Source organism: Xyrauchen texanus, chromosome 11, assembly GCF_025860055.1.
Source record: "Xyrauchen texanus isolate HMW12.3.18 chromosome 11, RBS_HiC_50CHRs, whole genome shotgun sequence".
NCBI lineage: Eukaryota > Metazoa > Chordata > Actinopteri > Cypriniformes > Catostomidae > Xyrauchen > Xyrauchen texanus.
Genome location: NC_068286.1, coordinates 44165595 through 44191784, shown reverse-complemented (window position 1 = coordinate 44191784; position 26190 = coordinate 44165595). Strand labels below are relative to the sequence as shown.

The 26190-nt window shown below is 40.3% G+C and overlaps 1 protein-coding gene across 3 annotated transcripts in view; it reads right to left on the bottom strand.

Annotated features, from left to right (window-relative positions):
• Positions 1-5116: 5116 nt before the first annotated feature.
• LOC127651524 (testican-3-like) overlaps positions 5117-26190 on the bottom strand; it is a 45942-nt gene continuing 24868 nt past the window's right edge. For 2 of the 3 annotated variants that reach the window (XM_052137401.1, XM_052137399.1), the window contains 5 exons: positions 21405-21518; positions 21076-21297; positions 20635-20697; positions 12429-12566; positions 5117-6510 (listed from right to left, as the gene is read on the bottom strand). In XM_052137401.1, the coding sequence (XP_051993361.1) occupies positions 6365-6510; positions 12429-12566; positions 20635-20697; positions 21076-21297; positions 21405-21518 (683 nt within the window). In that variant the 3' untranslated portion in view covers positions 5117-6364. The remainder of the gene's footprint in view (positions 6511-12428; positions 12567-20634; positions 20698-21075; positions 21298-21404; positions 21519-26190) is intronic. The other variant, XM_052137400.1, reaches the window with a different exon arrangement.

Genomic DNA, 26190 nt, shown 5'->3' with positions numbered 1-26190 from the left:
TGAGCAATTAAAAAAAAAAAAACTGAATCGATGAGTGGCGGATAAGAGTTGTTGGTCATGTGACCACTTCATTTTTAATGGGCTTCTTAAACGCTGATATGGGCAGAAAAAATCTGCCAGCTCACTCCGAACAAGATAAGGGTGGTGGAACAGTCATTGATCGAAGCTAATGATTTTCACATTAAATTGGTGGAAAGGACTGAGACAAAGAGACAGAGAGAACGAGGACGGGGGAAGATATTTCTTCCTCCTCTAATCCTGCTGTGGAAATGACGCATAAAGTTTCATCAGCCAGTAGAACTGCAGTCAGTTAGTTAGGTAAAAACTCAAGCCTAGTAGGCTCGACCAAATACTTTAAATTGGTATTGATGCACTGTAAATACCCTGTAAATAGTGAAATTGTCCAGTGTAGCAAAATGTAAACCTTTTTCACTGTACATCTTACCATTGCAGTATAAAGGCACAATCGTGATTGCTTGTGCTAGATGTTACTAGGATGTGTAATCGAGCTTGAAATCACAAAGGAGACTGCTGATGTCAAGGTTTATAGGTCTGTTTTCACCCAAAACCGATTGGATTGCTTCACAAGACATGGATTAACCAATGGAGTCATATGGATTACTTTAATCCTGTCTTTATGTGCTTTTTCGAGCTTCAGATCTTTGGTCACCATTGACTTGCACTGTATGGAGTGACAGCACTAAGATATTCTTCTAAAAATCTTAGTTTGTGTTCTGCAGAAGAAAGAAAGTCATACAAATCTGGGATGGCATGAGGGAGAGTAAATTATGAGATAATTTTCATTTTTGGGTGAACTATCCCTCTTAAGGATATATTTTTACCTGACTTGAGCCCTAAAATTACTTCAGAAAATGTGTTAAAAAAGTAATTGAATGCTTTTATATATTCATTTGTTCATTTTGCAGAGAATCCAAAGGCATTGCAGGAGTTTTTTGGTGATCATAATGTAGTCAGGTTGATTCGGTCATTTAGATATTACAAAATAAAATGCATTCAGTATTTTATGTTTTGTGACAAGAAAAGCTATTTGTACAGTATAATACAATGGAAGATGTTAGATTGAGGACTTACCTTCAATATTTTGTTCAAGCAGATTTGACCAAAGTGTGTAAAATTAAACAATTTCCTGAAAATGCTGTTGTTGATTTATTAATGGATTTCTTAACTATAAGATATATCTTACATATATGTCTTAAAGATATTCTGCAATTTTCTGATGCAGCGTATCTGGGCCTGCATTGTTTTAAAATGTAGGTTGCTGCTCATCTGAGGGAACAGTCTGAACTGCAATAAAAAATTAATTTAGATCAAGGCCTTGTATGAATTCAGGGAAATGAAACTTGTCTAGAATCATCTTTAGCATGAGAACTCTGGTGTTCATTTTTTAAAGAGGCTAAGGGTGAGTGGTGTCTGTTTTGTGTGTGTGTGGTTTCTCTGTGTGTCTGGGTATGTATGCTGTCTGCATATAAAGAGTATTTTTGAGCAGTTTCTGCCTATTATGGCAAGATTTGGATGACAATGCAAAACTGAATATCCATCTAAATAATTTTTCTCTGCGATTAATGAAAAACCGATCTTTTAATATCGTAAAAACATGATGAAAACAGTTAAAAACAATGACCACAATGCTATACGTGTATTGTTAGGAATAGTTCAAAATAGTTGAAAAATTGTTGAGTAGTTAAAAATCAAGGCACTAATGCGCGGACACGCTATACATGGCCATTATATGCGCTGGTGGTTACCCTCTGTTATTTTAATATTCAATGACACTGTTATACTGCAAAGATGGGTGTATGATAGAGTATTAATGGGTAGAATACAGACAAAATAATGATGATATGTGTATCTCACTTTGGGCAGATGTGGTGAAACAGCATTTCAAACAATAGAGTGAATGGGCACTTAAAGAGTATTTGAGTAGCTTTGATTCCTTTTGTGGAGTACATTTATTACATTTCCATTTATGCATTTGGCAGACGCTTTTATCCAAAGCGACTTACAGTGCACTTATTACAGCGACAATTCCCCCGGAGCAACCTGGAGTTAAGTGCCTTGCTCAAGGACACAATTGTGGTGGCGGCTGTGGGGATCGAACCAGCAACCTTCTGATTAACAGTTATTTGCTTTAGCCCACTACGCCACCATCACTCCTGTCTACAAGTAATTACAAGTAATTACATACAACAAGTAATTCTTGTAGATATGTTCTTTGGGAAATGTCTCTACTCAAACAATCATACAGATGTAGGTACATTTGCAGCAGTGCCCAAATAACTCTCTATGCCACTGTGTATATTACTGATCTTAACTGACTGAATGGTAATTAGTAGTGATGTCCAGTTTGTGAACAAATCGTTATTTTGAACCGGTTCTTTTTAGGGAACGAAAATCGGACTGAACAGTTTGTGTCTCGAGTCAACACTGATCCACAAGTTACTCTATCTTAACCTGACACTCCGAATCGAAATGAGCCGATAACCGGGAGTAATATGATCCTAGAACCAGCTGGTGATATCTGCTTTTGCCAACACCACTGATCCGTGGACAGCAGTTCTCGAGTCAACAGTACACTGATCCGTGGACAGCAGTTCTAAGGTCAACAGTACACTGATCCGTGGACAGCAGTTCTAAGGTCAACAGTACACTGATCCGTGGACAGCAGTTCTAAGGTCAACAGTACACTGATCCGTGGACAGCAGTTCTAAGGTCAACAGTACACTGATCCGTGGACAGCACTTCTAAGGTCAACAGTACACTGATCCGTGGACAGCAGTTCTAAGGTCAACAGTACACTGATCCGTGGACAGCAGTTCTAAGGTCAACAGTACACTGATCCGTGGACAGCACTTCTAAGGTCAACAGTACACTGATCCGTGGACAGCAGTTCTAAGGTCAATAGTACACTGATCTGTGGACAGCAGTTCTAAGGTCAACAGTACATTGTCGATCATAGCAGTTCTCGAGTCAACCATACACTGATCTGAGGACAGCAGTTCTCGCGCCAACAGTACACTGATCCGAGGACAGCAGCTCTCGTGTCAGAAGTATGTTCAGGTTTAGGTTCAGGTTCCTTTTATTTGTACCCGTAGGTAGATTTGTTTTGCAGTGTCAGAGTTATCCACACAATTTTTACGACAAACACAGACAATACACATTTGACAAAAAAAAAAAAAAATAGATAAAATACATAAAAATAAATAAACATAGCTTCTGTGTCATCTGTGCATTTTCTTCCTCTGATTGATGGCTGCTGGAACAAAGCTATTTTTATACCACTTTGTTCTGCACTTTGGGACTATATACCTTCGTCTGGATGGAAGAAGCTGAAATTCCTTGTGCAGAGGATGGGCATCATCATCATTTAAAATTGAGCCAGTTTTCCGCTGTAACTGTCTAGTGTACAGGGACACTGGACTAAACTGTGACACACCAATCAGCTTACTAGACCATTTAACAATTTGATTGTTTCTATTCTTTAAGGATAGATTTCCAAACCATTGTTTGGTTTGGAAATTTCCTCAAACAAAACAACCGCTGGTGCCCCTTTTTGCACACAGCTTCACAATTTGCTTCAAAGTTCATTTTTGAGTCTATAATTGTCCCAAGGTATTTGTAGGATTGGGTACATTCCACAGTCTGACATTTGATGGATGTGACTTCATGCATATGGGCATTTCTTCTAAAAATCAATAATCAATAAAGTATGTTGAGACAATCACAGCGACAAGTTGTTATGAGCTGAATCATGGTTTCTGTAAAAAAGAGTGAGCTGATTAATACTAGTTTAATCACTTTTTATGCTATAAACTTGTAGAACATCCACGTTTGTATATCAGTATTCAGTGCTTTAGGTGCAAAACTTTAATGTAGGATGTATTGTAAGATCACTTAATGGAACACTGATGTCAATAAACATCCTTATTATTATAACTTAATTAAATAAAATGTTAGTAATTAGTATTACCTATAATGATGTCATTACAGGATGATGTAAATTAACTGGTGAATCGAACTTCCCATCACTAGTAATTAGCAGTTGGCCTCAAAGTAAGTGGAGCTCCAGGTCACACCTATCAATGACATGGACCAATGGCAATAAAGTGTTTAGCAGCTGGCAACCAAATGTAGTACTGCCTGGCTGTACAGTGTGCTTGTGTGTTCGTCTTTTAAGCTCTTGGAACTCTAGGTTCACTTACGTGTGAGAGTGTGAGTGTGTTTGACTTTACCCCAAAGCCAGCAGTAGGTTTTGTGCTTTTCCATTTCAGGAAGGAGAAAATCTGCTGAATGAAAACACTGTGTTTATCCAGTTGTTTCCTTGTACAGAGCTGCTGACAGACCACAGGCAAATATACACACATCAACACAAAACACACTCACACACCATACATTACAGACAGAGGAACATGGTTCCACACTGAAAATCTGGGATTTAAAATCTATATATAAAAAAGTTTTAGGATTTTGAAAAATGTATACAATTAAATATTTTGACAGAAAGAGATTATTTAAGATTCTGCATTGTTTCAAGGTCACTAATCAAATAAGCAAATGTGTGACATTGACCATGATAGTTCATTTGTACAAAAGATTATTTATTCTTGCTTCTATTCAAGCACACAAATTGCTCTTTCGAACATTCTCAAATCATGCTAGCATACACGGTTTGTTTCATTTTGGGGTGAACTTTACCTTTAATTGACAGGCATTTGATTATGTTTTATTGATTAAACAAGTGCCCAACCCCTCAGATAGCCCATTTTGCATGCCTTCGAAAGAGTGTGTACTAATGAGAAATTTTGGAACATAAAATATAAAAATCGTGTTTATACATAATGCAGCACTAACCAGAACATATCTCACAAACTCTCTTACATGCACACATGCACATACACCTAGCCACATTCACACAGAATTAAGAATGACTCAGTTTTGGTCTGTATAACTTTATTTCAGCAAATTATATGTATACTGTAAAAAACAAACTAATCAAACCGTTAAACACTGATAAAGGTTGAGTCTTTGACCTCTCTAACAGATTATCATCTTTAACTCATTCGACCAAACAATATATATATATATATATATATATATATATTTTATTTTTTTCTTCAGAAAACACAACAACACCCATAGAAGGAAATCTGTATTGTCATATGCACATTTAAAAAAAAAAAATGTCTGACAGAAATGCAGAAGCACTGAGAGGGACAAGGAGAATAAGTGACAGCAGCAGCGTCTATTGTACGATTTGTTGTCGACAGTAACATACACAAACTAACTAATGGTGTCGACTTTCTCCTATAGACCAAAACAACAAAGAGAAAACACCTCTCCATTCATTAAGCTTCATATGGCAGTCAAGAGTTCTTCAGTACATTCTTACTCTAAATATATATCACTCTTTCTTTCTCCAGACCTATCTATTTCATCTGTTTCTCCATGTTGCATCAAAGGCACCTCATGCCCAAGGACTGCCAAATGATGTCACGATCAGTGTGCGTATGCATGTGTGAGTGTGTAAGCCTCTGTAAACAGCATGATTTCAGAGTTATCCATGTTTCCTCTCGTATCATTGACATTCCGGTCACACCAGGCTGTGTCTAAACCATTCCAAACATATTAATGCTCTAGAATGTTCCCCTTAACACATCATATACTGATGTTTTTTGGCTAATCAAGTAGTTTACCTGCAATCTTTAAAAAGTGATTAGAAATTCTGCTGATTAAAACCCAGGATTAATTAGTGTAGGTTTGTGATTATGTTGCTTTGTTTTAACGGTTGTTAAAATGAGAGAAAATGTGTGAAAAGGGGTCATATTTTGTCCCTAATAGCAAAATCGTGAAAAACAGGAGACAATCTGCATTTACCCTTCATGTCTGTAAAAAACACTTCCTTAATTTCAAGAGTTATGGAGTGAGAATTCAAAGTAAGAGAGCTTCTCGTGAAATCATGCCTTCAGGTGTGTGTATAAGCATGTATTTTATGTGTATGTGTGTGTTTGTGTATGTTTATAAGTGCAAATAATAAACCCTCATTAATCGGTTAAAACGCTCACCAAACCTACTTCTGAATTCCTGAATTTCAAGGTCTGTCAATACACTTCTTCACTTTGGATGATTAAAAGAAATACAAAAAAAATAAAGAAAGAAATGTGGTTATAAAATGTTGATATTAATTCTATACAAATGATATACAGCACAGGGGTAGATGAATCCTTTAGTAATGTTAGTACTGTATTCTGCCAAAGTCACCTAGAAACGTGCTTTTAGACCAAATGAAAGTCTGTTTTTCTTTTAATTTGTTCCTTCATTTGAACCAAAGTTAAAAATGAAAAACGGACTATGACAGGTATCCGTTCTCATCATCAACTGGTTCATATTCATCTTCATCATCTCCCATATCCTCTTCATCATTTACAGCATCACCATTCTCATCGTCTGTGAGCAGAGAGTCACCACTGCCAAAATCTCCAGAAGCCTCCACTGCTAAAGGGGAAAATGATAGCCGTTTTAATTCTAGGACTTAGTATTTACTCATTATTTAATTAAGCCCAAAGTATACTTCAGTCTGATGTGAATGCTAGGCGTATGTGTACAGGATGCATGATGCAAACTTTGTCATCAGCAGAGTGCTTGAGCACTAAACGCGTGCGGTATGATTTTTGTATCTGAACGCAGGTGCTCGAGAAATTATTTACACTAATTAGTGGGTCCACAAGGTGGCAATACTTACATTGGAGCTGTTGCATCGATATGTTATTGTAGAGGCGGATGTGACTGTATACCACAGTGTGACATCACACTGTGGAAGAAGTAGAGACTGAGGCATTTTGGCAGCTTGGTTTCAACAAATGCTCTTTTGGCTGTGAGGAGGAAGTTTTGAGTTCTGAAACTTACAGTATGTTTTTATGACAAAGTGACCTCTTATATGTTAAAAGTTCAAGGAAACTTTGATTTCTCATGTCATGAATCATTTAAACGGCTGCATTTGCATTTACATGATGTTTTAGAACGTCACTTTCTACAATACCGTGGTGAAAGACGTTTTCTTAAATGCATGCAGAAAGCGATCTGTCTACAGGAGTCGGCAGTTGCGTCGTGTATATATTTGACGGGAATGCTGATGCAGAAGTGGCAGCGGAAGTTGTAGCCCTCATGTAAAGCCCTCCTCATGTGGAGACCTACTTGTGTAAAGACCAGTGAGTCTACTGTGTGAGTCCATCGAGCAAGGACACCGACAAGGCGCCACTCACCGTAGCACTTCAGTTTCTTTTAATTGTATTTATTCGCTTATATTTTCCTTCTACATTCTAATATGTCATCTTCACGAATAACATGTGCCCTCAAGCACATCCCTGTTATCTGTTACAGACAGTTTACATGATATATACGCAGGACACAATGGAACCAACACAACATACGGCCACTCTGCACATCAGTGTCTGCCCCGCTCTCTTTTTTAGTGGGACTCTGGAACAGCTGTGAACAAAGCTGACTTAATTCCAGCCTTCGCCACACAGTCCATCCTCAGCATCCTTGCACTGACAGAAACATGGATATATCCAGAGGATACAGCAACACCCGCTGCTCTCTCCAACAAGTTCTCCTTCTCTAGCACCCCTCGACACAGGGGTGGGGGAACCGGTATGTTCATTTAAAACAACTGGACATTTTCACCACACTCTTCTCTATGTAACAATACTTCTTTTGAATTTCATGCAACTACTACAATGCAATACAATGTTGCCCTCCAGGTCAGCTGGCAATCTTTCTTGAGGAGCTGGATGTCCTGCTGTCCTCCTTCCCTGAAAATAGTAGGCCACTTGTGGTTCTTGGAGATTTCAACATACACCAAGACAAGCCCCAGGCCACTGATCTTCATCTTCCTCTTCTGGCCTCGTTTGACTTGGAAAAACTAAGCACAACAGCAACTCACAGATGTACCAACTCAAATATTCTTGTTACTCCTTTACATGCCTCTGATCACTATTTGTTCAATTCAACATGACTCTCCCATCTATATTAAAACAGACTCCTCATTTGGTTTCGTTTTGCCGAATTCTCCTTCACCCTCATGCCTTTCCACTGCTGTCTCTACCTCTCTTCCACACAAATCTAATTTTCCACTTTGGATGTAAACACTGCCACAGACACACTAAGCTCTACTTTAACAAACTGTCTAGATAGCATCTGTCCTCTCTCCTCTAGGCCAGCGCATATGACACCACCCAGCCTCTGGCTCTCTGATATCCTTTGTGAACATTGGACTGACCTCAGGGCGGCTGAGAGGAGATGGCAAAAATCTAAAGATCCAGCAGATCTAAGAAAGTATCAGTCTCTGCTTGCAACTTTTCAGATAACATTAAATCTACAAAAAATTCCTATTACCAGAACAACATCAACTGCACCACAGACACTCACAGCATTCAACACACTTCTCTGTCCTCCTCCACTGCCTGACACATCACTGACAGCCACATGTCTTTGCCATTTTTTTTACTAATAAGGTTACAGCCATCAGCAATACATTCTCAGCACCACATCCTCTGAAACACCCACCTCCTGTATGCAGCAGTGGCGGAGCTAGGGGTGGCCATACAAAACCCAATTGGCCACCCCACTTGCAATTGCGGTTTTAGTAATTTTTTTTGTCATTTTCTGGCACAATTTAGTTCTTTAGATGGGAAATCATCTCTGTACAAATTTACAAATTGACCATGTGCGCACACCATGGTCGCTGCATCTCTCCTCATCCTGGGTGTCATTGTACCCCCCCCCCCCACCCCACTGACCGATGATATAAAAATGTGCCACCACAGACTGATCGCTTGCCCCTGCCTGGCCACCCCTTTGAAAAACTCCTTGCTCCGTCCCTGGTATGCAGCTCTTCTGTCTATATGTTCTCTCCTCTGACTGACACTGAGGTCCCTAAACTCTCCAATCACCCCACCACCTGTTCCCTTGACCCCATTCCTTCCCACCTTCTCCAGGCCATCTCTCCATCCATCCTGCCTGCACTCACACACAAACTTAACACATCTCTACTTACAGACATTTTACCCACTACATTTAAGCAGGCTCGAGTAACCCCGCTGCAGAAAAACCTGCATTTAACCCCACACAATTAGAATACTACAGACCAGTCTCTCTCATCCCCAGAAAACACATGAAAGGGCAGTTTTCAATCAGATCTCTGCCAATCTCTCACAGAACAAGCTACTGGATGACAACCAGTCAGGCTTCAAAAGTGGAGACTCCAACGAGACTGCCCTGCAGTCTGTCACTGAGTCGCTGAGATCTGAGAGAGCTGGATTAAGATAATCCACCCTGATAATACTGGACCTTTCTGCAGCCTTTGACACAGTCAACCATCAGATCCTACTCTCCACCCTCTCTACTCTGTTCATCACAGAAACTGTGATTGACTGGTTTGATTCTTATCTCTTAGGTAGGTCCTTCAAGGTGCGTGGAGAGGTGAGGTGTCCAAGTCACATCAGCTACTTACTGGGGTACCTCAGGGCTCAGTGCTTGGGCCACTTATCAACTCACTGGGACACATCATTCAGGCACATGGTTTTTCTTACAATTGCTACACCAAAGTCAAACAGCTCTACTTGTCTTTCCAGCCCAATGACACCAGGGTGACTGCTCAAATCTCTGCCTGTTTGGCAGACATCTCGGCCTGGATGTAGGAACACCACCTGCAACTTAACCCAGCCAAGACTGAGCGCCTTGTATTTCAAGCCAACCCTGCTATTGAACACAACATCAACATGCAGCTGGGTTCAACTTCAGTAACACTTACCAAAACGGTCAGAAATCTAGGGGTAACCATATACACACAAAATTTCACAGACCACATCTCAAAGACAGCACAATCATGTAGTTGTACACCCTACAATATCAGGAAGATTAAACCCTTCATCTCTGAACATGCCCCACAACTTCTTGTTCAGTCACTTGTCATAACTAGACTGGACTACTGTAATGCTCTCATTGGAGGCCTCATTGCATGGGTAATTTGACCCCTGCAAATGATCCAGAATGGAGCTGATCTTTAATGAACCAAAGAGAGCAAATGTTTCCTTGTTTCTCTTCACTGGCTGGCACTTGATGCCCGTATCAAATTCAAGGCTCTGATGCTGGCATACAGAACAGCCACTGGGTCTGCTCCAACATACCTAAAATCATTTCTGCAGAGTTACAATCCCATCAGAAGCCTGCGGTCGGCTAAGGAATGGTGCCTTGTTGTACCAACACAAAGAGGCACCAAAACACTTTCCCAGACTTTTGGTTGCATCGTACCACATTAGTCTTGACAGAATGAAAGATATAGAAGCCTCAGAGAAGTGAAATGATGTCCACAAAACAAACGAACAAGAAACTATGTTTCTACCACAGGTAAAGGAGCTGTTGTTCCAACCATACAACTTTGCAATGCTGTTTGTGAATGTTCATTGGGAAAGGCAAGGCAAAGGGAAAGGCACCTGGTCTTGTAGAATCATGATACTATACCTACTATACCATTTTTACTGAATGATTTTTAAGTCATCGTTAGCAAAATAGGGTCGCAAGTTCCATCGTTACAAACATAGTTCAACAATTTTGGTTCAACCAAAACCGTAGTTCCACCTGTGGTTAGAAGCTTCTTGTTATTTTCTCTATGACATCTTTTGACTTTGTTAAAGCTTCTATATTTTTCATTCCATATATATCTTTCAACCTGTCAAGACTTTGACCATGTTTTCATGCACTCAAGAAATTGGCTTATTCTGGGGGTTTTCGCAAAAAGGACCATTATGAAACATCATGCAAACATTGTTTAAGAAATTAAAGGCTATTAATAGAAACAGCTTTAACACGCATGGATTCTCTCAGAAAACAGCATATTTGTCCATGTTAATGCATAATTGGCATTCTTAAATGTTTTTGAAGCATGCGCATTTGCTTGTGTGCCCAAGTCTGTCAGGGGAACCCTAAAGTCTAATGTAAATGGAAACCAAACTTTTGTACTGCAATGCATCTGTCGCATTAAACAATGCACGCTGCTTTCGTTTCTATAGCAGCTTTCGCACCTTAAACAGCTTTCTGGTGTAAACTTTCATGTACATGAGCAATTATTTACATTTACATATTTGGCAGACGCTTTTATCCAAAGCAACTTACAGCACACTTATTACAGGGACAATCCCCCCAGAGCAACCTGGAGTTAAGTGCCTTGCTCAAGGGCCCAACAGTGGCATCTTGGTGGTGCTGGGGCTTGAACCCCCAACCTTCTGGTCAGTAACCCTGAGCCTCAACCACTGAGCCACCACTGCCCCATTATTATAATTTGATATCCGTAAAAGTTATTACTCCAATCTAAGTAACGTCATTATCGAGAGCTCTGTATTGTTGGACCAACACAGTTCGAATGATGGATGTGCGAGATAGTTACTACAGTTTCGGGAAAGCTAGTTAATTTCTTCAATGATGCAAAGTACTGCAGTGGTTAAGCAGTGAGTTACGTCATTTTACGGAAAACACACTCCTGATTGGGAGAACATTTATATAGTTTTTTAGCGCCACACAGTGGACATTTCACCTCAGAATTGCCGCAATATACCAAATGAGCCATGTAATGTCATTCTGCTAAAATTCGTCACAGACATGTTTTTAATCTGGACTTGGATGCAGGCAACACGTGAGCTTCACTGGCGGTTAAGATTATCAGTAAATAATTACTTAAATTTCCATCTCTGGCTTCAGCAAGGCCTTAGTCAGGTAATTACTTTTGGATGAGCCTTAAGAAAAATGGATGGGCCAATGTTTCGCCCCAATTTTTCTTTTTTACCAAATTGTCCTTAATAACAGAGTGGAATGTCATTCAAATAGTACCTTAACACTTTCGAAAATCATAATATATGCATTTTTTTATATTTTATAAATATACAGTATATATTTTAAGTCAAAGAACAATCTCTAATTTTCTGGGTGGTTCTAGATCTAATTTGGGTTGGCCCAGGCCCACACTGGCCCACCCTTGGCTACGCCACTGGGCTTCAGAACACTAGGAATATGGAGTCATACGGACTACTAATATTGTTTTGTTTTTTATCTTTTAGAAGCTTGACAGTACTTGGTCATTAATAACTGTCATTGTATAGCAAGAGGTGTGCAACAAATCTTTTGTGTACTTTTTGTTGTATGAAAAAAGTGTGTGGGTTTGCAACGCATTGAGTTGAACAAAATTTCAAAATAAGTACGAATAAAGACAGAATTTTCATTTTTTTTAAATTCCTATAAAGATTTTTACATTTTACAAGAAGTACTTCTTTCTATTATTTGTATTACTTATTTATATTTTCTTATTCCTAGATAATGAATCAAAAAATTTGAGGTAACATGATTGTCCCCACTCTTACCGCAGTCAGCATGCCCAAGTGTATGTGACCCCGCAACCTCATTTCCATAGCGATCGACACACCAGCACTGACCACTGCTGCCATGACATTGGTGAGCTTTATAGAAGCCATCCTCATCACAGGAGGGGATGTACAGACCTGCACATACAACATACATTAGCATCAGTCCAAATGTCATGAAACATTACATCACCGGCAAGATTATATACAGCCACTGAGAGTGTCACAGCCACACTAACACAAAGAGGGAAGATATATTTAATGTCAAAGAACATAACAGTCACCTCTGACATCTCTCTCTCTCTCTCTCTCTCTCTCTCTCGGTCTCTCGCACACGTTTTTGCATTTCAATTTAACAGCTTCTTGCCAGAGAGTCAGCGCAGTAAAAGATTTTTTTTTCTTTTTATAATTCAGTGCCAGAAGCCATAGAGCCGTCACTGTGCGTTGAACTCAGGGGAGAAACGGCATAAAAATATCCTTCTTTTCATGTCCAATTTCCCCTCATCTCATTCCCCTGCTCAAATTAAACACAAAACTTTCAGAGAGACAGAAGGAAAGAAAGTCCTAGTGTGCCTAGTGATTTCTAGTTTTTATAGAATTATTGTTGGCTTTCTCTCACTGTTTGGCACCCTGGTTTTACTGTAACTGTGCGCAGGATGACATTTTGATGTTTTTTGAATAATTTTTAGTTTTGGATTTTAGAGTATACACAATGGGAATACTACAGTAACAACATCAGAGGATATTTCATTGTTTTTATACATAGATGTTTCACAATGTAGTACGTACAGTAGTGGTTGATCAATACATCACAGAGGCAGATAAATGGACCGATATTTGGTCATTTAAATTACTGTCACTGGCCGATACATTTTCCCGTTAGGATGATTAGTTTCTAAAGCCGCGAGGGTGCTCAAAATAACCTGCTTTCATGTCTGAGACATGTAAATGCCCAACCATAGTTTGCTTTGTTGTTACGTGCCATTGTGTTTCTACAATAATAGACTGCTGTGCAACAACATCTACTTTTAACTGTTCTGCGTATCAGAGCCGCAACAGAAGCACGGGAGTGTCTTTCAACTTCATATACCGTCTGCAAATTTGTGGGCGTCTCGTTCAAACATGTAATTCCAGAACCTCACGAAGTTTGTGCAAATCCAGTGTTTTCTTCCTGTGGATCGCTCATAAATTTTCCTCTGAAGCATGTATTCTTTCAACCTGGATCAAAGCTCTGTTAATCAGTCACTCCATGCAGGCGATCGGGGCCTTGTAAATTGAAAGACGTCATGAGATTGCTGCTTGCTGGATCCACACTAGCATGAGAGAGCAACTTCAAAGTACAAGCACTTCACATGTGCTATAAGAAAATGCCATAGTCACTGTGTGAATATTTATTCATTTAATTTTGTGAGGAAATGTGATTGCTAATGCTCACATACAGTCCGTGGTTGTTGGACTACTGTGTGCACTGTTGCTATTTCCTTCTTCCTAATGTATTAACATCTTTATATCTTTATAAAGATTAAAATGGGAAGCCTGGTCTCATGAAATTTACATGAACACTGCAATGTTTTTGCAAAACTGAAATTACGTGCTTCGTTACATGTTTGGCTGCAGTTTTTAAGTGAAATGTCCAGCGGGGGGCGCCAAATCCGAGCAACACGAGGTTGAGACCAGACCACTACAGTTATATTCACAAGAGACATTTTAGAAACAATAATCAAAAGGATTTATTTATAGCAAAAGAATATTATAGAAAGATATAAATAATAAAGCAGTAAATATAACCAATTATCATCAAAGGGTTAATAAACATATTACTGAGTGTTGTGTCTTCAATAAACTTAGAGATATATCACAACCTACACACACACACTGAATACAGTATACTGACAGTATAGAAAACCTTCATTTCAAAATGGAAATTTCACAGAAAAAACTCATTTTAAAACTGTATAAACACTCTGAAAATAGTGACAATTCCCTTACAAATAAGAGACAAATTCACAAAATTGGCAACACTGCTCAAGACACTCGCAATGGACTGACTTTCCAAAATCCAATAACAACTCGCATAATAGTGTGAGGGTGGGTCTTAAGCAGTTAACATACAATAAAATAAAAGGAAACACACTTGATGGCGAAAACGTCTCGGTAACTGTTGTAACCTCCGTTCACTGATGGAGGGAATGAGAGGTTGTGTTGATATAGAGACACTAGGGGTCTCGCTTGACAGTCTCGGTTACCTCTTATCTTTGAGAAAAGGCCAATGTGAATTGGCAAACAGAATTTTCATGCCCCTCCCCCAGACATACGGAGGGAAGCGTGCACCTGTTCAGGCAGGGTTTGAGCTGAGGAGCCGAGACTAAGGTCCCGGCCCTTTCAGCGGCTTAGTACAGTATTGTGGCAAAAGGGACACAAAGTCTCATTCTCTCCATCAGGGAATGGAAGTTACAACAGTAATCGAGACATTCCCCTTCTGTCACTCACTTGACGTTGTGTCGATGTAGTAACACTAGGGGTCCCTATCTAATAACACTACACAACTGAACACGTTACGTGCACTGCTGATGCAGGTGCAAGCAAGCTGCTGTGTGCGAAAACAGCAGGTGCATCAGACTGCACGTAACCTTCACCAACACCCTAAGAGACGTCATATAGTTCCCCACATCCCTGAGGGAGGGAAGCGATGTAACTAGCTTGGGAGCAGGCCTTTTCTCTCTCTATGTTTTCTCTCTATAGAGTGTTAGATACAGCTGGGGCCATCTAACATTATAATAAACATCAGGGAAGGCTTCTTTTCCAATCCTATTCTTTCAGGGGGAAAAGACCCCGTGGAGACCATATCCTGCCCAACAGGGGAGGTTAACATGTGGCAAATACATCACATGGGCTTACCAGCCACACATGGAAGTGGCGCGGTGGTAGGTCCTGCCTCGACGGGGAGGAGCTCTACATACACAGTGACTGGGGGACAGAGGGAGCTCTGCCCAAGGGAGATGCATGTCCACTGACCGTACTGCGGAAAATACATCACAGGAGATATTGGAATAATCCGAACCTGTGGAGCACCTATTCACGCGCAGACAAGTCAGTGCACGCCACTCAAACGGAGAGATCCCATGAGGGGAACAGGCATGGCCTAGGAGGGTTCAACCTCCGGGCACCTCTAAGGAACCTGATGATCAGGTCGTGCTTCCTTAACGACTTACCGTCGTTACCGTACTCCAGCAGGAATGAGAGCACTAACCTGACTGCGCCACTCAGAAAACCAATTTGCAAGTAAGCGCCACTTTAGGGCATAAAGCTGCCTGGTAGATGGATCTCTGGCTTGAGTGATCATGTCTACGACAGCTGGCGGTAGACCATTTAGATCTTCTGCATCCCATCCAAGGGCAAGACGTGAAGGTCCCAGAGGTCTGGGTGCAGATGCCAGAGGATGCCTCATCCCTGAGAAGGAAGGACCTTCCTCAGGGGAATTTGCCAGGGAGGTGATGTTGCAGGGGACCATGAGAATGACTTGTTCCTCGACCTCCCTGACCTTGCACAGGACTTGTGTGAGTAGGCTCACCGTCGCTGAGGATGCCATATGCCCCAGGAGCATCTGAAATTGTTTCAGTGGAACTACTGTGCCTGGTCTGAATGAACTCAGGCAGTTAAGCACAGACTGCACGTGCTCGCTCGAGGCGCACTGTCATTGAGACTGAGTCTAACTCCATGCTGAGAAAAGAGATGCTCTGAACCGGGGAGAGCTTGCTCTTTTCCCAGTTGACCTAAAGCCCTAAACGGCTGAGGTGCATGAGCACCAGGTCCCTGTGCGCACAGAGCAACTGTCGAGAGTGCACTAAGATTAGCCAGTCGTCGAGGTAGTTGAGTATGCAATTGCCCACTTCCCTTCCTCTGCGACTTTTGTGAAGACGCAAGGGGACAGGGATAGACCGAAGGGGAGGACCTTGTACTAATATGCCTGGCCGTTGAAAGTGATCCATAGAAAGGGTCTGTGATGGGGTAATATTGAGACGTGAAAGTCTTTGCGAACCTTGATTCCGGACACATGTCAGAATACGTTTCTGTGTCAGCATCTTGAATAGAAGTCTGTGCAAGGCCCGGTTTAGAACTCGCAGGTCCAAGATTGGCTGTAACCCACCGCCTTTCTTGGGTACGATGGAGTAAGAGCTGTAGAAACCCTTCTCCATTTCGGCTGGAGGGACAGGCTATATTGTGCAGAAGGGTTGAGATCTCCACACGCAGGGGCGGAGCTGCCTGGGGTTTCACCGCAGCAGGGGGACGCCCTCTGCGAGCAGATGGAATGCAGGATCTTGAGCCGCGGCGTGGCAAGATGTGTTGAATGGCCTCCGTCTGTTACTTCACCGTCGAGAACTGCTGGGCAAAGCCCTCTACGGTGTTGCTGAATAAGCCGCTCTGAGAGATGGGGGTGTTGAGAAAGCGAGCCTTGTCGGGGTCCCGCATCTCGACCAGATTCAGCCACAGATGGCTTTCCTGGATCATGAGGGTGGCCATCGCCTGTCCGAGTGCATGCGCTGTGACATTCGTGGCCCGGAGGGCGAGGTCGGTTGCCTAGCGCAGTTCCACATCAGGACCAGGACTACCCAAGTGCAGATCTCTTAGCACTTTCGCCTGGTGGACTTGCAGGAGGGCCATAGCGTGCAGGGAGGAGTTGGCCTGTCCAGTGGCGCTTTAGGCCTTGGTTGCCAGAGATGACATCAACCTACAGACCTTGGAGGGAGTGACGGTTGATTTTGCGGGCACAGGTGTAGGAGGGTAGTGAGAGAGGACGAGCGAGGAAAGGTGCCCTCCATGACTTTGTCAGCTCATCAGTCATGGGGGGGGGGGGGAGGGGGGTTGTGGCTGTGAGAAAAACGCATCTTCAATGTGTTTACAAATGTATACTCTTTTAGAGGGCTGTCAAAACGCTCGGAAGAAGAGAAAAGCAGCTGAAATGCGGCTTATTTCCTACAGTGTATGCTCTTTATAGGTGAGTGGAACAGTAGTGGGTTTTACTCAGCTCGCTGAAACACAACTGCTCGGCTCCGAAGAAAAAATCTGTGTGAACAAACGCACGCTTCCTTCCTTTTATACCAGTATGTCCAGGGGAGGGGCATGCGAATTCTGTTCGCCAATTCTCATTTGCCTTTTCTCAAAGATAAGAGGTAAGAGGTAGAGAATCCTAGTGTCACTACATCGACACAATGTCAAGTGAGTGACAGAAGGGGAACCACATTTTGCACAAGTGAAATTAAACCAAACTTTAATGTCTATGCTGGGTTTCTTAAAGAAACATACACCAGTATACAACATTGCAATAATATGTACTTTTACAACCCATAAATCAAATCTAAAGGAACATGTAACAAGGAACAGTATTAAAAATAGCTGCAAGCAGCGACACCGGAGTCAAGCCAATTATCTGCACCATGAGCAGCAATAGAAGCTTTGTGACATGTTTTTGGTTAGAGTCTGATGAACAATGTATGAGGCGTCAGAAAAAGTAAACTTTCAATCATAAAAAACCCATTTATTTTAAAAATAACTAAACATTGCTAATTCACTTTTGTCCAGTATGTGGCACTGTTCAGAAACTGCTTAGGTACTATCTGGGCATGATGGTTATCATGCAAGAAAGTGTTCAAGAGTGATAAGCCAAAATAGCCATTTTTTTTATCCTGACCAGTAGGGGACAGTGTGCCAAAACGCTGCAGGTAACCTCAGAGCCTAATGGTGATGACATGTACCAAGTTTCGTCCCAATCCCTCAAAAGCCTTACGAAGATACAGCCTCAAGTTAAATTTTGCACGTTCTTTGTTGGATTCGTTAAAGCGCCATTGGAAAACGGCATGGTTTATCAAAATTCTGTGAATACATTTTTGTCGTGCATGCCTCTAGATAATTTAGGCACATTTTTGTGCAAATCGGACAAACGGCCTAGGACGAGTTCGAAAAAGTAGGTTTTTCAGAAAATTCAAAATGGCAGAAAGATTATCATGAAGGAAAATTACTTCATAGGGTCCCGAATCGTCGTAAGCCATGGAATCAGAGGAAAACATAATTTCATATCTAGGACTCACGGTTCAAAATGTATTAACATAAACGTGTGTGCAAGTTTGGGCAGTTGGTGGTGCTAGAGGGTTTGTGGTAGAGACACCAAACACACACCAACAAAAACAATAGGGATCTTTCACCCCTTCGGGGCTTGACCCCTAATTAAAGAACTCCCTTCACTAAAAGCCTATGGGGATATAGACTAATAAGAATATAAGGAAAATATTCTCAGAATGTATACTTAAATGTGCAGTATGTAAGATTCAGAAACCCTTGTTATTTATTCATTTACAGTATTTATTTATTTATTGTGATTTTCTTTCCCTTTTTCACCAAATTTGGAATGCCCAATTCCCAATGCGCTTTTAAGTCCTAGTTGTGACGTAGTGACTCACCTCAATCCGGGTGGCGGAGGACGAAACCCAGTTGCCTCCACATCTGAGACCGTTAACCCATGCATCTTATCACATGGCTTGTTGAGTGTGTTGCCATGGAGGAATAGCGCGTGTGGAGGCTTCACGCCATCCACCGCGGCATCCATGCTCAACTCACCACAAGCCCCACCGAGAAACCATATTCTAGCAACCACGAGGATGTTACCCCATGTGAAACTAGCCTCCCTAGCAACTGGGCCAGTTTGGTTGTTTAGGGGACCTGGCTGGAGTCACTCGTCCAGGAATTTGAACTAGCGAAGACCCCCAGATACCCTTGTTAATAATTACACCTGTGGCTGTTAAGTGAACTGCATCCAGCTACCTGTTGCTTGCTCTTGCGCTCATGCACACACTCCATAGGGACACAAGCGAGCAAGCATCGGCCAAATCAATGACGTAATGTGAAAAGAGATTGAACGTGTTTCACCGGCATCATGTTGACAGATGAGGTAGCATAATTAAAATTACACAGTTATGATTGTTTTACTACAAAAATGGAGACTAAACTAAAACTACTTATCAGCTAACATAGCATACTGATACACACATACAACTATATACTACCAAACAATACCAGACAGTTTACTGCTGCACTGCACTGTTATGTTGCACTATTGTATGTTTTGTATTTCATATGTTGTACTACGATCAAGAAACCAGAGTATTTGATTAAATTTATCCTGTATATCTGACTTTTAGTATAAGGAGAAGATTGTTGAATTATTTGAAAGTTATGAAGCAAGGTAGCTTGCAATTTGTCAGCATTAGCAGGCAAGATCAAGTTAGCTAAAATGACACAGATCAATCCTTATAGCACTATATTTCACATGCTTTGCAGTTATGTAAGCTTACCTGTCCAAAAAGAAGAGAGCCAATTCAGTGTCCGTTTTGATCCCCAAAAACGAACAAAGTTCCCTCCAGGAATCAAATGCCCTACCAATGTTCACTCTAGTTTTCACTCGACCATGATCATGTTCCCACTTAGCCAGATGGGATTCAGTAGATAAATGTTTTTTTTTATTTGTTTTTGGCTTCCTCTGAGTTTGTGTAGGAGTCGGTGTTGTGCTGGGAGCTGGCTGTTTGCTGGATTCCATCTCTAAGATAATGTTACCTAGTTTTGCAGTTTGTTCTCGCTGTTGAATAGCGGAAGAGACACACTGAGGCAAGGCTTTAGGGAGAGTGCATAAACGTCACATCCTTTGGATTTTCCCGGCAAAACCGACCTGCTCCCTTCTCGTGAAAATCAGTCTACAGGGTTTAATAGGCAACCTAGGAAGTCAGGGAAGGGCTCATTTTTTAAATTGCATTACACGCCGTTCACGCATTGGCAAAAAAGCTGAATATTACATGAAGAGTGTTACATACTGCACCCGGTATTCATAAGTGTTGACTTTTCTGTTTAGTGACGTCACTATTAAGTGGGTTACATCTATGTTTTTGCCATTTCGGACAGGGTCTCTGTCTGTGGGTAGCTTGGTGACAATTTCGGTAATTGTGGTGTCAAAGAGTTGAGTAATTTATATACAGTATATCAGATTGGTGGTATACATGATATTATCATTATTTGACCAATATGGGTTGTTCAATGAAACTACAACTTCTGTTAATCGTCCAATTGGGAGCAGTTATCTTCTGCTTTTTACAAAATTACACAGTTCCTGCCTGTGAGGAAATGACATAAAGAAACAAAAAATACAAGGGAATGGACTCACCCAGTAATTTCTTCCCAGCTAGCTGTTTGTGGATACTGCTCATCTCTGATTGGCAGGGAGCCTCTGCAACACATTGATTTCAGATCAGTGGTGAGGAGAGATACATTACCCTTACCGGCTCTATTCATTGCTATCAAGTTCATGTTATGTCATTTCTATTGTATTCATCTCTGAAGCGATCAACAAAATGCACTGTCGCTCATCTTAGTCACAATAGTTAGGACAAAATCGAATATTTAAATGGAAGAGATAGCTTTTCTTATGTCACATCTGGTTTGGATGCATGTATGTTAACTGTTCTTTAACAATGTACTTGTGAAGGTTTCTTCTGCAACATGCACAACAGTGGTACAGCATGTGAACACACTCTTGTGTTTGGCTGTATATGAGAAGACAGGTTTCTCTTAAAGTACAATAACTGAAAGCATGTGATGAGTTTACCCTGATATCTCTGAAAGCAGGAACACCACTCCTGGCTGGAAATGAGCCTATCTCTGTCTGGGTCACATGACATGAGGAAGTCTTTAGTGCACACATCTCTCTTCTCTGGGCTCAGGCTGGAAAGCTCTGATTGGTCGAGCTGAAGGTCAAAGTTTGTGTCTAGTCTGGAGAACATCCAACCCAGAGAGTCCTTACAGAGGGGCACCTTACTTGTGTCTAACTCTACACATAGAGAATGGAAATCGTTTGTATTACAGTTGATTAGTTGTCAGGCTAGCTTAAATATTAGCAGCTTTTATGCATTACTGCATGTGCGCGTGTGTACTCACTCTTCTCTGGCTTCTGGAACTTGAGTTTCTTGCTTGGATTGCCACTCTCATGTAGAGCTGTGATCCACTCTCTTAATCTGTTAACCACTTCAGTCATCTCTGCATTACCACAGTCTACAAATAAAAATACAAAAAGAATATTAATACATACCGCTGTAAAAATTTATACATTTTAGGGCTTGAAACAACTATCGTTGGTGTAACCTAATGTAGACAGGTTGCATAAGTCATTTAAAATAATAATTATGACTTAAAGCCCGTAACTGTGATTGAAATAATACCACATGAAGCAGGCTACCTGATACTAGTGTACATAAATCAAACAGACTGGTGTTGTATGAGAAAAGTACATTTGAAAGTACATGCTTGTGAGGACCTAGCTAGTGATTGATTGAGCAGTTGAGAAAACCTCCTGTGAGGTCAATGTCTTCTTCAAATAGTAGCACCGTATGCTTCATGTTTCAAATCCCTTTCTTTTACTTTCTGACATTTTGGCCTTCAGCATTTGCAAGAGGCTCAACTTAATAGCTCAGTTAATAGAGGATTACGCTTTTGATCCTTTAAGAGGGATATGTTAACAGATCTGGACTGCTAACATAAAACGTTTGCAGGTTCATTTCTGGATAAGGCCAATCCATGAACTACAGAGTGGCACCCATGGACTACAGAGTGGCGTTTTATTCCCAACAGCTCTCTCCCCTTTTTGCCCTCAAGGAAGGTACTTAAGTCTAGTTAACCCTTGGGGTAAGGGCAGCAATTCCTGCCATTATTTACTAGAGACAGCACATCCCTTCCTGGTGTTGCTGTTTGCTAGAAATCCTATGAAGATATTATATTAAAATGTATAACATCAGCAATAACTGTGCCTGCTGATGAGATTTATTCTCATCCAATGTATAAATAATTTCCAATTTACTTTGCCAAATGCATTTTCTGCACGACATGACAAAATTATTTCTTCCAACTGGTTTTGATGTGTTCATTAGATTTAAAAGTCTTTGTATATTGTTTGGGGATGGTCTAAGGCATTTGCTAAATCTTGTTTTGTTGTCATGAATTAATGCGCTTAACTGAATGAATTCTTGTCGCTAATGCTTCTGACATCTGTGCTGATTGTTGATAAGGTGCAATATCAGAAGGTAGTGTTGGGTCTAAGGATGCAGCTGAGAGGGGTTATATCCCTATGCATTTGTTCTTTTATCATTTGTATGTACAGTAATGATATGTTTTGGATCATTTTTATCTGGTTTTCTTAAACCTAATTACTGTTAAGGTAATACGTTTTGCAGTCCTTCGCAATAGTTTTGCATTTCCCCAAAATAGTTTTGCATTCACTCGCAATAGTTTACGTGTCGTTGCATTAACTTTTGCTTTCCCTCACAATAAGTTTTGCGTTCCATCGCAATAGTTTTGCATTCCCTTACAAAAATGTTTGCGCACATCACAGCAAGTTTTGCGTGCCCTCACAATAGTTTTTCATTCCCTCACAATGAGTTTTGCATGCCCTTGCAATACATTTTGTGTGACCTCACAATAGTTTTCATTCCCTCGGTGAGCTTTGCATTCCCTCACCATGAGTTTTGTGTGCCCTTGCAATAAGTTTTGCATTCCCTCGCAATAAGATTTGCGTGCCCTAAAAATAGTTTTGCATTCCCTCACAATATGTTTTGCGTAGCACTCTCAATAAGTTTTGCATTTCCTTGCAATACGTTTTGCATTTCCTTGCAATAAGTTTTGTGTGCCTTCGCAATAAGTTTTGCATTTCCTCGCAATAAGTTTTGCATTTCCTCGCAATAAGTTTTGCATTCCCTCGCAATAAGATTTGCGTGCCCTAAAAATAGTTTTGCATTCCCACACAATATGTTTTGCGTAGCACTCTCAATAAGTTTTGCATTTCCTTGCAATACGTTTTGCATTTCCTTGCAATAAGTTTTGTGTGCCTTCGCAATAAGTTTTGCATTTCCTCGCAATAAGTTTTGCATTTCCTCGCAATAAGTTTTGCATTCCCTCGCAATAAGATTTGCGTGCCCTAAAAATAGTTTTGCATTCCCACACAATACGTTTTGCGTAGCACTCTCAATAAGTTTTGCATTTCCTTGCAATACGTTTTGCATTTCCTTGCAATAAGTTTTGCATTCCTTCGCAATAAGTTTTGCATTCCTTCGCAATAAGATTTGCGTGCCCTAAAAATAGTTTTGCATTCCCTCACAATACGTTTTGCATTTCCTCGCAATAAGTTTTGCATTTCACAATAAGTTTCGCATTTCCTTGCAATAAGTTTTGCATTTCTCAATAAGTTTTGCATTTCCTCACAATAAGTTTCGCATTTCCTCGTAATAAGTTTTGCATTTCCTCGCAATAAGTTTTGCATTTCCTCGCAATAAGTTTTGCATTTCCTCAGAATAAGTTTTGCATTTCCTCACAATAAGTTTTGTGTACCTTCGCAATAAGTTTTGAATTTCCTTGCAATATGTATTGCATTTCCTCGCAATAAGTTTTGCATTTCCTCACAATAAGTTTTGCATTTCCTCGCAATAAGTTTTGCATTTCCTCACAATAAGTTTTGCATTTCCTCACATTAAGTTTTGCATTTCCTCGCAATAAGTTTTGCATTTCCTCGCAATAAGTTTTGCGTGCCTTTGCAATAAGTTTTGAATTTCCTTGCAATAAGTTTTGCATTTCCTCGCAATAAGTTATGCATACCATTTCAATAAGTTTTGCGTGCCTTCGCAATAAGTTTTGAGCTCCCTCGCAATAGTTTTGCATTCCCTCGCAACAAGTTTTGCGTTTCTTCATAATTGTTTTGCGTGCCCTCCCAATAGTTTTGCATTCCCTTATAACAAGTTTTGCGCACCATCGCAGTAAGGTTTGTGTGACCTCACAATAGTTTTCATTCCCTTGCAATAAGTTTCCTCATAATTGTTTTGCGTGCCCTCCCAATAGTTTTGCATTCCCTCTAAATAAGTTTTGCGTGCCCTCGCAAGAAGCTTTGCGTTCCCTCACCATGAGTTTTGTGTGCCCTTGCAATAAGTTTTGTGTGCTCTCACAACAGTTTTGCATTCCATCGCAATATGTTTTGCGTTCCCTTGCAAAAGTTTTGCATTCCCTCGCAATACATTTTGCGTGCCTTCACAATAGTTTAGAATTCACTCTCAATAAGTTTTTCATTCCCTCGCAAAAATTTTGCGTTCCCTCACAATGGTTTTGCATTCCCTCGCAATCCGTTTTGCATTCCCTTACAATAAGTTTTGCGCACCATCGCAGTATGTTTTGTGTGACCTCGCAATAGATTTACATTCCCTAACAATAGTTTTGCATTCCCTCTCTATAAGTTTTGTGTACCATCGCAATAAGTTTTGCATTCCCTCACAATACATTTTGCATTCCCTTACAATACGTTTTGTGTACAATCGCAGTAAGTTTTGTGTGACCTCGCAATAGATTTTCTTTCCCTCGCAATAAGTTTTGCGTGCCCTCGCAAACATTTTTGCATCCATCACCATGAGTTCTGCGTGCCCTCATAATAGTTTTGAATTTCCTCAAAAATAAGTTTTGCATGCCATCACAATAAGTTTTGGGTTCCTGCTCCATGGGTTTTGCGTGCCCTTGCAATAGTTTGAATTACCTCGCAATAAATTGACCATGGTTTAATATTTTAACCTTGATATTCGTAGTAAAACTAAGGAGCCTCTAAGAGGACAGGGCAGCAATGTGAAAAGTAGGCTAAGTTAAGCAACCTTTTTTTTGGCGGAAACCATGGTTTTAATACAGTATACTCTATTATTTCATTTTTATTTATTTACTCTTATAATTTACATTTATACAATTCGTGACAGTTCAATGCATCCAACATCATCTTTTTTTTTTTTTTTATGTCTGAAAAGGAATAGGCCGAACCTTATTATACCTACCCTTTTTACCTCTATAGTTTAACAATCTCTCTTTAAATATTTACATTTACAGACCTATTCACAACTCAATCACCCTAACAAAATAATTATTTGAATCAAACTTAACAAAATTTTGCATTTGCTTTATCTCCTTAATTTCTACATGACACATATACACATATATTTATACAAACATACATACTGTATATGCATAATACAATGTTCCTATCAACCCATTCTTTCAAACTTTTTAAACACCTCAATTTGAAACGTTCTCTTCATTGTGTTACACAATTTTAATAATTGTTTTAGCTTAAATACAATTGTACTTGTAGTAAAACCATAATAATCACACAATTATGATTTGTATTACCATAGTTTTCATTTTTCAGTATTATTATTATGATTTTACCATGAATATCAAGGTTAAAATATGGTTACTGTAGTAAAAACATGGTCAATTTATTGTGAGGGAATGCAAACGCAAGACAACGCAAAACTTATTGTGCACGCTAAACTATTTCAGAAAAATAAGCCCTGTCCTCTTAGGGGCTCCATACTCCATAATATTTGACATGCAGAGTTAAAAAAACAAGATTACAAAAACATTTGTGTACAAAGCTATAAGCCAGAGAGTTCATGCATTACAAGGATTTTGCCACTGTTTAGGGGTGTTCTTATAAGCACGACGCATAGCATTAATAAAATGTCTATATTTATAAAAGGCACCGATGCTCAATAAATAGTCCCACACACACACACACACACACACACACACACACACACACACACACACACACACACACACACACACACACACACTCAGTTAATATAAACAATTAATTTGCCATGTCAAATAGTTCATTAGCCTATAGGCTGTTTACAGTTATCAAGAA